A 13,096-nucleotide genomic window follows, 5' to 3' on the forward strand; every position below is an offset into this window, starting at 1 on the left:
AAGAGTTCGTGGTCGTCTTTGACGTATTTTTCGTTTAATGATGCGCCAAATGTTCTCTAAAGGTGAAAGATCTGGACAGCAGGCAGGCCAATTCAGCACCCGGACTCTTCTACAACGAAGCCATGCTGTTGTAATAGCTGCAGTATGCAGTTTTGCATTGTCCTGCTGAAATACACAAGGCCTTCCCTGAAATAGACGTTTTCTGGAGGGGAGCATATGTTGCTCTAAAACCTTTATATACTTTTCAGCATTCATAGTGCCTTCCAAAACACGCAAGCTGCCTATACCGTATGCACTTATGCACCCCCATACCATCAGAGATGCTGGCTTTTGAACTGAATGCTGATAACACACTGGAAGGTCTCTTTTTTGAGACCTGTAGCAGGCTTCAAATTTGAAATGAGCTCATTTAGTGGATAAAAGTGTAAAAATTTCTCCATTTAAACATTTGTTATGTTATCTATGTTCTATTGTGAATAAAATATTGGCTCATGTGATTTGAAAAGTCTTTTAGTTTTCATTTTATTCAAATTTAAAAAAAAAAAAGTCCCACCATTTCCGGAATTCGGGTTGTGAATCAAAATTTATCTGAAAGAATATAGAGCTCCTCAAACAGTGCTGTATCATCAAGAGGTTTGATATTCAGGGGGAAAAAAATGTCTTTTTAATAATGTATCAGTAAATTAATTGGTCAGATTGTAAAGTGTAAGTATGGTTTCCTAAACAATGTAACAGTATTTTATTTAACTTATAATAATAATGCAGAAGACCTTCTGTTCAAACAGAAGTTAATATAAGATTACACTAATTACATTGCATTTTACTTTATTAGCAGACTCTTTCTTAACAAATTAACATACAATAATATGCTTATCGTATCATAACAATTACTCTTCGTGATAGTAAGACATACAGCCAAGAAATGTGATGAAGGCAGAGATGAAGTGTGTATTACAGAATGTACTACAAAGCATAATGTACAATCTTTCCAAAGGGGAGGTGATGTTTTTGCCAGCAGTCATCAAAAATGTCGAAGGTATTTTGTCTCACAGTGTAATCTATATATATTTTGGCATATTTTATGCTTGGGTCAAAATGTAGCTGTTGAGTCAGCTGTTCTGAGTGTGTTTAGTAGGTCATTTCACTCCTGTAGAAAAGGCTTTAGAGAAACAGCATTATACATCAAAAGCTGATCACAATACACACTGACCTATTGTATGTTCCCTTAATTTATAAACATGTTAAAGTTCTTATTAGAATGCCATCTTCTTCATTTCATATTTTCATATTTCCCACACTTTACACTGTAATTTATTTGATATCCTGCAAATTCTTATCACAAGCAATGTAACGGCAAGGCATACTATAATAAAGAACTACATTTCAGCAAAATGGATGAAAATGATGACCTTGAAGACTTTATAAGATTTGTATGCTGTTTTGCTGGTTGTCTACACTCTCAGAAATAGTATCTGGATTACTATTACTCACTGTCTGATCCTTGCTCTTTTTGCCAGAATTATTTTCATTTTTTTGGCTATGAGTTTTTCCCAAAGTATGTTCCCTGCAACATTTGAACAGTGCTAACAGTTCTCCCCTCAGCTCTCGGCAGCGTAGGGCGTATAGGAGCGGGTTTACACACGAGTTCACCAGGCAGAGCGTGCTACAGAAAGCGAATATTCGCTGTTGTGTTTTATCAAGGGTCACCATGACATCCACCATCATAAAAGAAAGGACAGGCAGCCAACAAACCGCGAGGATTAGGAGGATCAGACTGAAGGTGCGTGCGAGATGAATGTCCATTCGCATTCGAGTCTGTCCTTTTATGCTCGGCCTCCCCAACTTTGGTCCATCCGTTGCTGCTTCATGGTTCAACTTTGATCCACCCATTGCTGCTTCATGCCGGTTTGCTTTCCACAGGATGAGGGCATAAGCCACTGTGATAAGGAACAGCACCACAAGTTGCAGGCCCGTCCAGCATGCCAGGTAGCGATGATCCACAAAGGGGAAAAGACGGGAACAAGGAGGATCAAATCTGGTTGTGCACCTCCAACCCATCAGAGGAAGGAATGAAATTATAATTGTTACACACCATAATAATACTATAGCCCGCTTGGCCCTTGTGCGTGTCAATAGCACCTTGTAATTGGAAGCCTGGTAAAAGCAGAGATAACGGTCCAGCGCTGTCAGCAATAGACTTCCCACAGAGCCTGTGAAGGCCATTGTGACACCACCCAGCTTGAACAGATAGATATTAGCGCCGTCGCCATTACTGTTGCCTTTACTATAAAGATGGAAATATAGAAAACTTATGGTGAAGACACAGCTGGCAAAAGTGTCAGCCAGTGCCAAGCTGCCGATGAACAGGTATGATGGCCGTCTGCGCAGCGTGGCGGAGCTTGCAATGACCACCAGGACCAAAACGTTCTCCAGGAAAGTCACGGGACCAGCTAGCAAGCAAATTGAGCCAATAGCTTTCTGCTCTGGTTCGCTCAGGACCATGTAGCACTGTAGGTTGTTGCACAAGTTTGAATCTGCAATAGTTCAGGATCAAAATTATTCAAAATAATTACTTTTTTAAGATAAAGAATTACTACAATTAATATTTAAAATATTTTAAACCAATGTTTTAATTAGGAATATTGGTAACACTTTACAATAAGGTTCATTAGTTAATATTAGTTAACTACATTAGTTAACATGAACTAATAATGAACTGCACTTATACAGCATTTATTAATCTTTGTTAATGTTAATTTCAACATTTACTAATACATTATTAAAATCTTGTTAACATTAGTTAATGCACTGTGAACTAACATGAACAAACAATGAACAACTGTATTTTCATTAACTAACGTTAATGAATATTAGTAAATACAGTAACAAATGTATTGCTCATGGTTAGTTCATGTTAGTTAATATATTAACTAATGTTTAACTAATGAACCTTATTGTAAAGTGTTACCGGAATATTTTTAAATGCCATTCAAATGTTTGGGGTCAGTAAGATTTTTTTAATGTTTGGTCTCTTATGCTCACCAAGGCTGTGTTTATTTGATCAAATATACTGTAAAAACAGTAATATTGTGAAATATTATTACAATTTAAAATAACTATTTTCTATTTTAATATACTTTAAGATAATTATAATAATAATTTATTTCTGTGATGATGAAGCTGATTTTTTTTACTCCAGTCTCACATACTCCCTTTAGTCCTTCGGTGCTCAAGAAACATTATTATCAGTGTTGAAAACAATTGTGATGCTTAAAGGGTTAGTTCACCCAAAAATGAAAATTCTGTCATTTATTAGTCACGCTCATGCCGTTTTACACCCGTAAGACCTTCGTTAATCTTCGGAACACAAATTAAGATATTTTTGTTTAAATCCGATGGCTCCGTGAGGCCTACATAGGAAGCAATGACATTTCCTCTCTCAAGATCCATAAAGGTACTAAAAACATATTTAAATCAGTTCATGTGAGTACAATGGTTCAATATTAATATTATAAAGCGACGAGAATATTTTTGGTGCGCCAAAAAAACAAAACAAAATAACGAATTATTTAGTGATAGCCGATTTCAAAACACTGCTTCAGGAAGCTTCGGAGCGTAATGAATCAGCGTGTCGAATCCGCAGTTCGGAGCGCCAAATTCACGTGATTTTAGCAGTTTGGCGGTTTGACACGCGATCCGAATCATGATTCGACACGCTGATTCATTACGCTCCGAATCTTCCTGAAGCAGAGTTTTTAAAATCGGCCATCACTATATAAGTCGTTATTTTGTTTTTTTGGTGCGCCAAAAATATTCTCGTCGCTTTATAATATTAATATTGATCCACTGTACTCACATGAACTGATTTAAATATGTTTTTAGTACCTTTATGGATCTTGAGAGAGGAAATGTCATTGCTCCCTATGTAGGCCTCACGGAGCCATCGGATTTAAACAAAAATATCTTAATTTGTGATCCGAAGATCAACGAAGGTCTTACGGGTGTAAAACGGCACGAAGGTGAGTAATTAATGACAGAATTTTCATTTTTGGGTGAACTAACCCTTTAAAGGAACAGTAAACCCAAAAATGAAAATTCTGTCATCATTTACTCACCCTCAAGATGTTCCAAACCTGTATGAATTTCTTTCTTCTGCTGAACACAAAAGAAGATATTTTGAAGAATGTCAGTAATCAAACAGTTGATTGGCCCCATTGACTTCTATAGTATTTCCCCCCCCCCCCATACTATGGAAGTCAATGGGGTCCATCAACTGTTTGGTTACCCATAATCATCAAAATAACTTAACTGTGAAAGAAACTGTGTTCAGCAGAAGAAAGAAATTCATACAGGTTTGGAACAACTTGAGGGTGAGTAAATGATGACAAAATTTCCATTTTTGGGTGAACTATCCCTTTAATACTTTTGTGAAAGCCATGATTTTTCAGAATTTATTTGAAATAGAATTTTTTTTGTAAAAATGTAAAAGTCTTTACATTCATCCTTGCTGAATAAAAGTAAAATAATTTCTTTTAAAAGCAAAATTTTACCAACCTCAAACTTTTGAAAGGTAGTGTTAATTTTAAGAAAATGCATAAAAGTTACTAGTAAAATCATCACAACTCAGAACAACATGTCATGATCACAGATGGAGAAACTCTACCTGTGGTTAAAGTTTTTGGTGTACTTTCATTTAAATTAAGCATAGCTTCTTGATCTGGTTCCAGTCCGCTCCCCATTTCCCCAGGACAGAAATTATCTATTAAAAGTAAATGATGAGAAATGATTTTGGAGTTTGACATGATTAGGAGGGATAAAACACTCATTTAAAGTCAAACATGCCTCCAAGCAACATTTTTATTAGGCTAATGCATTCTATAAATAAAATGGCATTATTCAGGCTGCATGGCTTAGATTTATAAGAGCGGTGATGTTATCTTTAATGTGAAATAATCAGCTTGTCCTACAGGTCTATTCTAGTCATTCTGTGAATATAAAACCACTCACTGTCTGTGACCTAAAGCTGTTCAATAGATTATAGAGTTACATATTGCCCTCTGCTGGCCAAAAGACCATACAGTATTATTACAAGAGAAGGATGGCCAAATGAAGCAAAACTATGAGTGCTATTGCTTGATTCACATGTTAATGAACCATATAATCATTTTTTTTTTTTTTTTTTTTTTTTTTTTACTAGTATCCGCTAAAGGAGAAAAAATATTTTTTTTGGAATAGCCTTGCATGCAAAGTCCAGAAAGCAGACACATGCTCTTGGTTTAACTATAAAATGAAGACTAATCTGTTTAGTTAGGTAAATAGTTAAATTAAACAGCCTGCTCTCTATGAAGAGATTATTTTCCCTCCTTCCACAGTCACCTTATTGATCCTTTCCTTACAAGAGGCAGTAATATCTTTTGCTTAATATCTTTTTCAGTAATATTTTTTCCTTAATATCCTCCCACATATTCAGGCGCATTAGCTCCATGCCATCTCTTTGTCTCAGTGTTCTTAAAATTTCTGGAAATGTTGGAACATTTTCAGTTAAAGCCTCTTCTCATGTTAGCTCTAATAGAAAGGATTCCCCACAGAGTCTTTGTTTCTCCCAAAATGTCTTCCTTATTTAGGCTACTTAAATATTCTTGTGAGTTTTTCCTATAGCCACTTTCACCTTTAGTGGCTCACTGGTGGTTAAAAGATATTTGTTTTCCTTTATCTTCTTTAGTTTTGCTTTAGAACCATGTGTATTGCAAAAAGCCCTATAGATATGATTTGATCTGACCAAAATAAGACAAAGGACTGTACAAATCACCCTTATGAAAGAGAGTCAAATGAAAACTTAAACACTGAACCAACATACATTGTTGAAGTCACAAACATCCTCAGGTTACATACTCTCACACAAGTGAAATGTAAGAAGATCTTAATAAAATACATTTATTTACATGTGTCTTACAAACAAGGACAAAAATTAATTTCCTTATTTCACCCATTAGAGTTGTTTCAGTTCACACAGAATTTTGGCATAGCTTACACATTGATCAAATGAATAGGTTCTTACCTTTGTGTTTCGCTGTTAGTAGGGTATTGAATCCGGTCTTTCACAAATCTGATCTTTCTGCAGTTTGCCTCTGATTACAACACGAGATCATATGCCACACCCCCAATGAGAGAAAGAGGGAACCAAAAATTTCATTATCATTCACTAGTTCCAGATAGCTGTATTGAACTGTGATGTATTCATCATATATGAGCAGAGATGCAGTTTTCAGAGATTAAGATGAGCAGGAAACTGAGCAAAAAAAAAAAAAAAAGAAAAAAGAAAAAAAAAACTGATAGAAAGTACCAAAACCGTTACTTTCTAAGATAATATACAAAGTATCCAAAGAGGAAGCTTTTTGTGTCTCATCACCACCTCATTTCTTTTTACCACAGCTTCCTCATGTTGTTTCTGACTTATTTCAGAATAATTTAAAATTCTAATTACTCATATATTGGAGGACAGATGGTGGAGAAAAAACTCTCACTGCAACTGTCCCAATTTTTATACATTTCCATCCCTTTAACTGCTTATTCTGAAAGGCTAAAGAAGCACATTTTATGAGGAACAACAATGCAAAAAGGTTTTAGACCATTTCTCATTTAAAGCTCCCAGTGATAAATATATTTACTATTAATGAATAAAGGAAGAAATACGTTGATGTTTATCCACAGGCTATGCAATCCAATATCCATACCCACAGAAAAAATAAATATTTGTCTGTGATACTTTTAAAATTATATTTTCACTTAGTAAAATGTAGTACTTAGGCCTATGTAAATATTGAGTGTAGCGCTATTTTTAATCAGCAGGTGGCGCTTGTGAAACTTTTTTGCTCATGTAATGTCTGGGGTCAACAAAGCAACTGACATCTCTGAAAAATATGCTAATTGTATTTATTAGAAAAATCCTATCTATCTATCTATCTATGATAGGCATGTACTCCCATTTTTGCAGCTTAATATAGCTGTTTAACATACAGATATGCAAATATACTTTACACGATTGATCTTTTTGTGTCATAAAAGTATATATATATATATATATATATATATATATATATAACATATAAAAGTATATATATATATATATATATAAAGTATATATTTTTGTTTCTCCCCAAATTTGGTAATTTGACCTCTTCTCAAATCCTGTGTGACCGACAAGAGCCTCCCACCCGACCTACTTTCCAAACATAGGGCACAAACTTAGGCCAAGCCCCCTGGAAAGCTCTAAACCAAGGTTGCATCCAGTGGGTGTGCACTTCCGTCACCAAATACGGATTTTGATTAAACAGGCAAACAAGTGCTGTATTATGCAACAGGTTTGCTTGAGGGATAAGCAGTATTAATCTACAGATGAGGGAATTTTTGTTAGGCTACATATTTATATTTATACTTTTTACTGAAACTGACTGTCAGTTTTGTTTAGCTGAATACTTGTGTATCACACTGAGCCTTTTTGGTAACACATTTCAACAGCAGGTATCAGTTTAGTTGGGAAAAATCAATACTGTAGCACACAGGAGAAAAATATGCACATAGTACATTTATTTTTGTAGCGTTATGTTACATATGAACAGATATTTATGGAATGTCTGACCGATTTTGGCTAACATGATGAAAGGATGTTTAGAAGTTGTGAAGATGACAATTTCACCTAGAATCATCAGTTTTGATCAGCAATTCATGTGCATTTAGTTATTGTGCAAATTGTAGACAATTGAATAAGGGTAGTTTAAATTATGTTTCAATCCGAGCTGTTTTGATGAAACATCAAGTTCCTGAGAATAAGGTTTGAAATGGGACAACAGAGAAGGTCTAAATTTGGCCTAAATGAAATGTTTATCTAAAACTTCTAACAGCTGTTGAACTTAAAACATTCTCAGAGTTATAGCGCCATAAACAACCTGAGTAGACATTTTGGTTCAAGAACACCAAATGGCCCATATGCCTCCTCTACTTCCATTCATTGATTTATGAAGATACTACACCCCCAAAATAACACCTTTGTCTGTAGCTTTTCAAACACTCTCCCTTCTATTGTCATTGGCAGTAGACAGCAGGTAGGGAAAAACCTGTGAAGTGGTGTCTAGTAGACACCACTTCACAGGTTTTTACCTACCTGTTGTCACATGCCAGCAGGTGGTTGTGTGTGATACTTCTTAGAGGATGTCATGTTTCTTCTTGGTTTTAAAGACAAAGTATTTCCTGTATCTCACTCACACCTTTCCTATGATCATGGTAATGCCTGCTCAGTGTCAACTGTTTTAGGTTATTAATATAGTATGCATTTTAACATCCTGATTTCAAAATTAGATGTAGGCCTACTCAAAATATAGGCCTATTCTTGTCTTATATGATCATTTGCACAACATTAAGTGACTGAAAGTTAAGTAGCCTATTTTAGCTTTTGTTTACTAAAATTACTAAAATTAATTTTCCTAAAAAAACCCTTCTATAAGGAAATTGGATATCTAAAGACTTAAAATATCGTTTCATTGTTCACAGAATTTTACATAAAGCATAGACACTTTTACGTGTTGTGCCCTTATGCGCTTTGCGAAGATATGATATGGACAAACTACATTAGCAGGTTTAAGTGTTTGTATTTTGAGATTAAACCAACCGGAAGAAAACCATGTGACGTTTTCATGGCTTCGAGCTATTACAGTAACGCGGAAAAACCAAAATTCCCCACAAACATGCATAACACTCAGTGACGCAGGAAGGATGGCAACAGGCGTGTTCATCGCTCCTATTGGTCACACGTAGACAGTGCTGCTCCCTGATTGGTCAAAACAACACACGCCTGAACTACTTATGCTTTGTTGAGGATCCATTTTGTTGTTAGACGGAGACAAACTGGAGGAGAATAATACCATTCCGTTGTTGCCTCGGATTTGTATGAAGATTCACATATCGGGATATATTTTCTCCATTAACAGCTACAGCTAACATACTAGACCAAGGAAGACGAAGGGCTTTTTCCATCAAAGCCTGAGGAAGTCGGTAAGTTGTTTTTTTTACTGAGTTAAAGACATAGGGAGTCGTCGACGGTATTGACGCCATGTTGCGTTCAAGAGTCTTTTGTTTTGGTACGGTGCCAGAAAACATGACCTAATACCCTTGTTTTTTTTAACATTTAAATCACAAGTATTTGTTAAAACATTGTAGTATTTATTTACCACTTCGAAATGACCGAAAATGTGTACTTTTTCGTCGATAACGACCATTTTTGCGAGAAGACTGAACATGATAGAGGAAGATTAGATGTTGTTTATGTAACACCACATTTACAAAATATTCCATATTTCAATGAGGTCAGATTTTTAAATGACAAATTATATGCAAGATTGTCTAGTGTTTGATCCCAATTTAATTTTAGACTGTTTATTTACACTTGCACACAAACAAATGGTTTAGTTAGATATTGGATATTCGTGAAAAAATGAATGTTGGTAGATATTGTCTAAATTGAACGTATTTTGTGAAGTCTGTCGTACTTAAGATTAAACAAATTATGTTTCTTTTGTTAGATTCACGGCTTCTAGAGCACCGTGCGCCGAGGTGAATTCATGTTCAACTCGGTTACACGACAAAACAACGCTCATTGGCACATGAAAACCTCAGATCTTGCTGGACTTAGATGTGCAGCGAGAAGTAGATCAACTACTTCGAGGACCTGGAGCCCGATTGGTGAAGAGAAATTAAAAAGTGAAGAGAACCACGCACTCAACTTTTTTACAACAGAGAGGTAAGTAGAGGAAGCGAGTGGGGGATGGGCGGGACGCGTTGGCTGTCTTGCGCTGCACGTAGCCCTTTGTTATTGCCAGCCTGCATCACGGGACATTTATCAACTATTTTTAGTTTGTTTTTTAACCAGTTTGCACATTTTAACCTAGTACTTAATGTGCATTTATTTCCCTTTGATTAAACAAGGTTTCATCTTTGTCTTTAGGTGACATCCAGTCAAAGCAGTATGGGAGGTGGTGAGAGATACAACATTCCAGATCGCCCAGCACCCAAGAAGAGCCACCAAATTGGCAGGGGCAAGCAGAGAAGTCGAGACCAGAATGGAGTGGTGCATTCCGCCTCCTCAGGAGCCTTAGGGGTGCCCCATCACCACAGCCATCGCAGGGGTGAGAAGGGCACCAGCTATTCTTGGTCTCCTGAGGCGCGGCAGGCCGCGTCTGTAGACAAGAAGAATGCCTCAGTTCGTTTTGCCACACCATATGATCAGAATTGGGAGGGTACCATGTCCCATCTGAACAAACTTTTGTCAGCTCAGTGTGGTCAGAACTATGCTGGAGCCAAGTTTAGTGAGCCCCCATCCCCAAGTGTTCTGCCCAAGCCACCGAGCCACTGGGTGTCTCTTCCCATGGGTGCTTGCGATCATCGTGAGATGATGACCTTTCAGTTAAAGAGCCTTCTGAAGGTTCAGGCGTAACAAGGTCTCACTGCTGCTCTCTTAAGCCAACATATGAATGAAGGCTCCGCTTTGGCTTTTTGCCCTCCCCTTGAATGCTTCAGCTGCGTAATATATTTTACAGCTATTTTTAGATTTGCGTCTTAATAAGGTGATGACCATTTGGCAGGCAGATGTTTCTCCTAAATGTACTTCACCTAATTTTTTTTTAAAGTTAACAGCTCCACTAGTTATTACGTCATTGAGGCCTTAAGGGGCGGTCGAGAACTCTTAGCGGAGCTGAATGCCATGACAAATGATGAACTGGATGTTCTCCTTAATAACTCATTGCTCTGTTATGCTCCTGTTTTGTTTTGTGCTTTTTTTGATGGCTGTTTGTGACAGTGTTTTTTCTTCTCAACCAGGCCTAGGAGTAGATGTCAAGACAAAACTCAAACCATTTCCTTTCTAATATTTCGCATTCTGTTTTTCGCTTGCTGAGGTTTGATGCGCACTCTCGGCTTGAGTTTTAATCATGCAGGGAGTGGCGGAAACCTCTTGGTGCTAAGCACAGCAGCATTTGTAGCATAATAGCGCATACTGCATCTCCAGGTATCTCTTTTTTTATTTTGCTTTTTGGGAAGTAAAAGCCACTTGACTTCGTTCTGCAGGGATAACTAAGCGAACAGAATACGGAGGGGGGACAAGCTTAAGTGAAAAGGTCATATAACTAACCTCAAGCTTAATGAGGTGGCACAATGGACCTTGTGCTTTCAACACCTGTACTTTTTTTTTTTGTTTTTGTTTTTTTAATGGCGCTGTGCGCATTGCACTATAGGTGTTGAAATTCATTAAGGTTCACAAGCTCTATTGCAGCGTTAAACTTTTACTTTTCTGCATCCCTTATGTTATAGCTTAGAAAACTAAGTGTGATTTATTTTTTTATTTTTTTTTTAATGTCTACCAAAGCTACATAATCAGCAATTTTCTGTTGGAATCCCCATTTGCTTAACCAGATCTGGTTACAAGTGCCATAAATCATTGGGTAAGGCATTATCGTATATCAAGGTTTTGGTTGACAAATCATTTTTTGGAATTCATTTTTAAAAAAAAAACTTTGCTGTACTTGGAACGATCGCAGAGCAAAATATGCGGAGGATGGTTATGACGCGAGACCATAGGATGGATGTTTTCTCTGGTCTTGTCTCATAGCCTTGTTTGCTCTGTGATGTGTTTTGATATTATAAGCATTATGTTATGAAATGTGTGTATTATGGCACGGGGGAACTGAGAAGTAAGGGCGCAAGTCCAGTGTGGACATGTTTACATTGTTTGTTTTAAAAAAGGCAGGTTGCCGGCATTTTACACACACACACTGCCCTTTCTCACTTGTTGTTATTCTTGCACTGCTGTTCATTTGTGTTCAAAAGTTTCAGACAATGTTGCTCTTTCAACTGGATATGTGATGAAGCACCCCTTCCCACTTAGTTATGTATGTGGTGGAAACTACCTCTCTTGCAGAACGTGATATTAATAGCTATCTTAAAGATGACAAAACAAAGCTGACGAGTTTGGATCTGTGTAATGGAGCCATGTAAATAATGAAATGTATAAAATGTTGTAGCATATTGTACATTTGTGCAGGAATGTTTGAAACCTGCAGATAAAGTATTTTTAGTAATAACACTGAATGTAAAAGTCACGCTAAGGACGTGGCTTGTTTTCAAATGCTGAAGAATATTTTGTTAAGAAAAAAAAAAGAAAATTTTGCCTATAGTGCGTCAAAACCCCTGCACTGTGCGGTTTGTTGCCAGTGATCTTGCACATAATATTTTTTTTGTATAATGCACCATTGTAGGGGCAGAACGAGCTTTAAGTGCAAGTAAAAAAAAAAAAAGATGTTTTGAAATTGAAAGGGACTTTTATACATTTTGTTTGAGTTGCCTATGCAAATAGAAAATTTGTTTTAAATATCTTGCTTGTTTATAACAATTCATTATTTTGCCCTTTATCCCGAGTCCATAAAGCAGTGTTGCATTTGCATCAAGTCATTGGTCTTTCCTCCGCGGGCCAATGTTTGAAGCCAATGATGCTGTGTTTTACCTCCAGAAAATCCAGGTTACATTTTAACTTTTTAAAGTAAAAAGTAAATTATTTTAATAGAATGTGTAAAAGTCCTTTTCCTAAATTTAGCTATCCTGAACAATTGGCTTTGAATTTATCCCAACCATGTAAGTGTCACTTGAAATGGAAACTGAAAGCCCTTTTGGTAAGAATTGGTATAAACTAAAAGATTGTTTAATTTGGTTGTCTAAAAAAAATAATAAAATCCCTTCCCTTCCCCCCAGTATTGTCTCTGTGTGCTGTTGTTGTTTTTTTAAAAATCTGTTGTAGAGAGTTTACATGTAAAAACAAAACAAAAAACATAATGGATGTTTCACCTGCTGTTACTATTTGGCATAGTTTTGCCATTTCTTTTTTTCTGCATTTAGAGAAACTTTTCACCTAAACCCTACAGTGAACAATATAATTAGTTCCACTTAAAGGAGCACAAGTAGATATTATTTTGGTTTAATGATGTACAAATACTTGTTTTTGCTTATGTTAAACACTGCTTCCAATTCGAGCAGGAGGGCACGTAGGACAACTGAC

General features: G+C 36.4%; 2 protein-coding genes across 2 annotated transcripts; one reads left to right on the forward strand and one right to left on the reverse strand.

Annotated features, from left to right (window-relative positions):
* Window positions 1-808: 808 nt before the first annotated feature.
* On the reverse strand, window positions 809-6,587 carry cnr2 (cannabinoid receptor 2). The gene is made up of 3 exons (XM_051865243.1): window positions 6,059-6,587; window positions 4,664-4,759; window positions 809-2,534 (listed from the first exon to the last, which is right to left on the reverse strand). The coding sequence occupies exons 2-3, from the start codon at window positions 4,737-4,739 to the stop codon at window positions 1,420-1,422; spliced, it is 1,191 nt and encodes a 396-aa protein (XP_051721203.1). The 5' UTR covers window positions 4,740-4,759; window positions 6,059-6,587; the 3' UTR covers window positions 809-1,419.
* A 2,267-nt stretch (window positions 6,588-8,854) lies between these two features.
* pnrc2 (proline-rich nuclear receptor coactivator 2) lies at window positions 8,855-12,791 on the forward strand. Its single transcript, XM_051865254.1, has 3 exons — window positions 8,855-9,048; window positions 9,576-9,793; window positions 9,998-12,791. The coding sequence occupies exon 3, from the start codon at window positions 10,019-10,021 to the stop codon at window positions 10,484-10,486; it is 468 nt and encodes a 155-aa protein (XP_051721214.1). The 5' UTR covers window positions 8,855-9,048; window positions 9,576-9,793; window positions 9,998-10,018; the 3' UTR covers window positions 10,487-12,791.
* The last annotated feature ends 305 nt before the right edge of the window (window positions 12,792-13,096 follow it).

This window comes from Ctenopharyngodon idella, chromosome 16 (genome assembly GCF_019924925.1).
Source record: "Ctenopharyngodon idella isolate HZGC_01 chromosome 16, HZGC01, whole genome shotgun sequence".
Taxonomy (NCBI): Eukaryota; Metazoa; Chordata; class Actinopteri; order Cypriniformes; family Xenocyprididae; genus Ctenopharyngodon; species Ctenopharyngodon idella.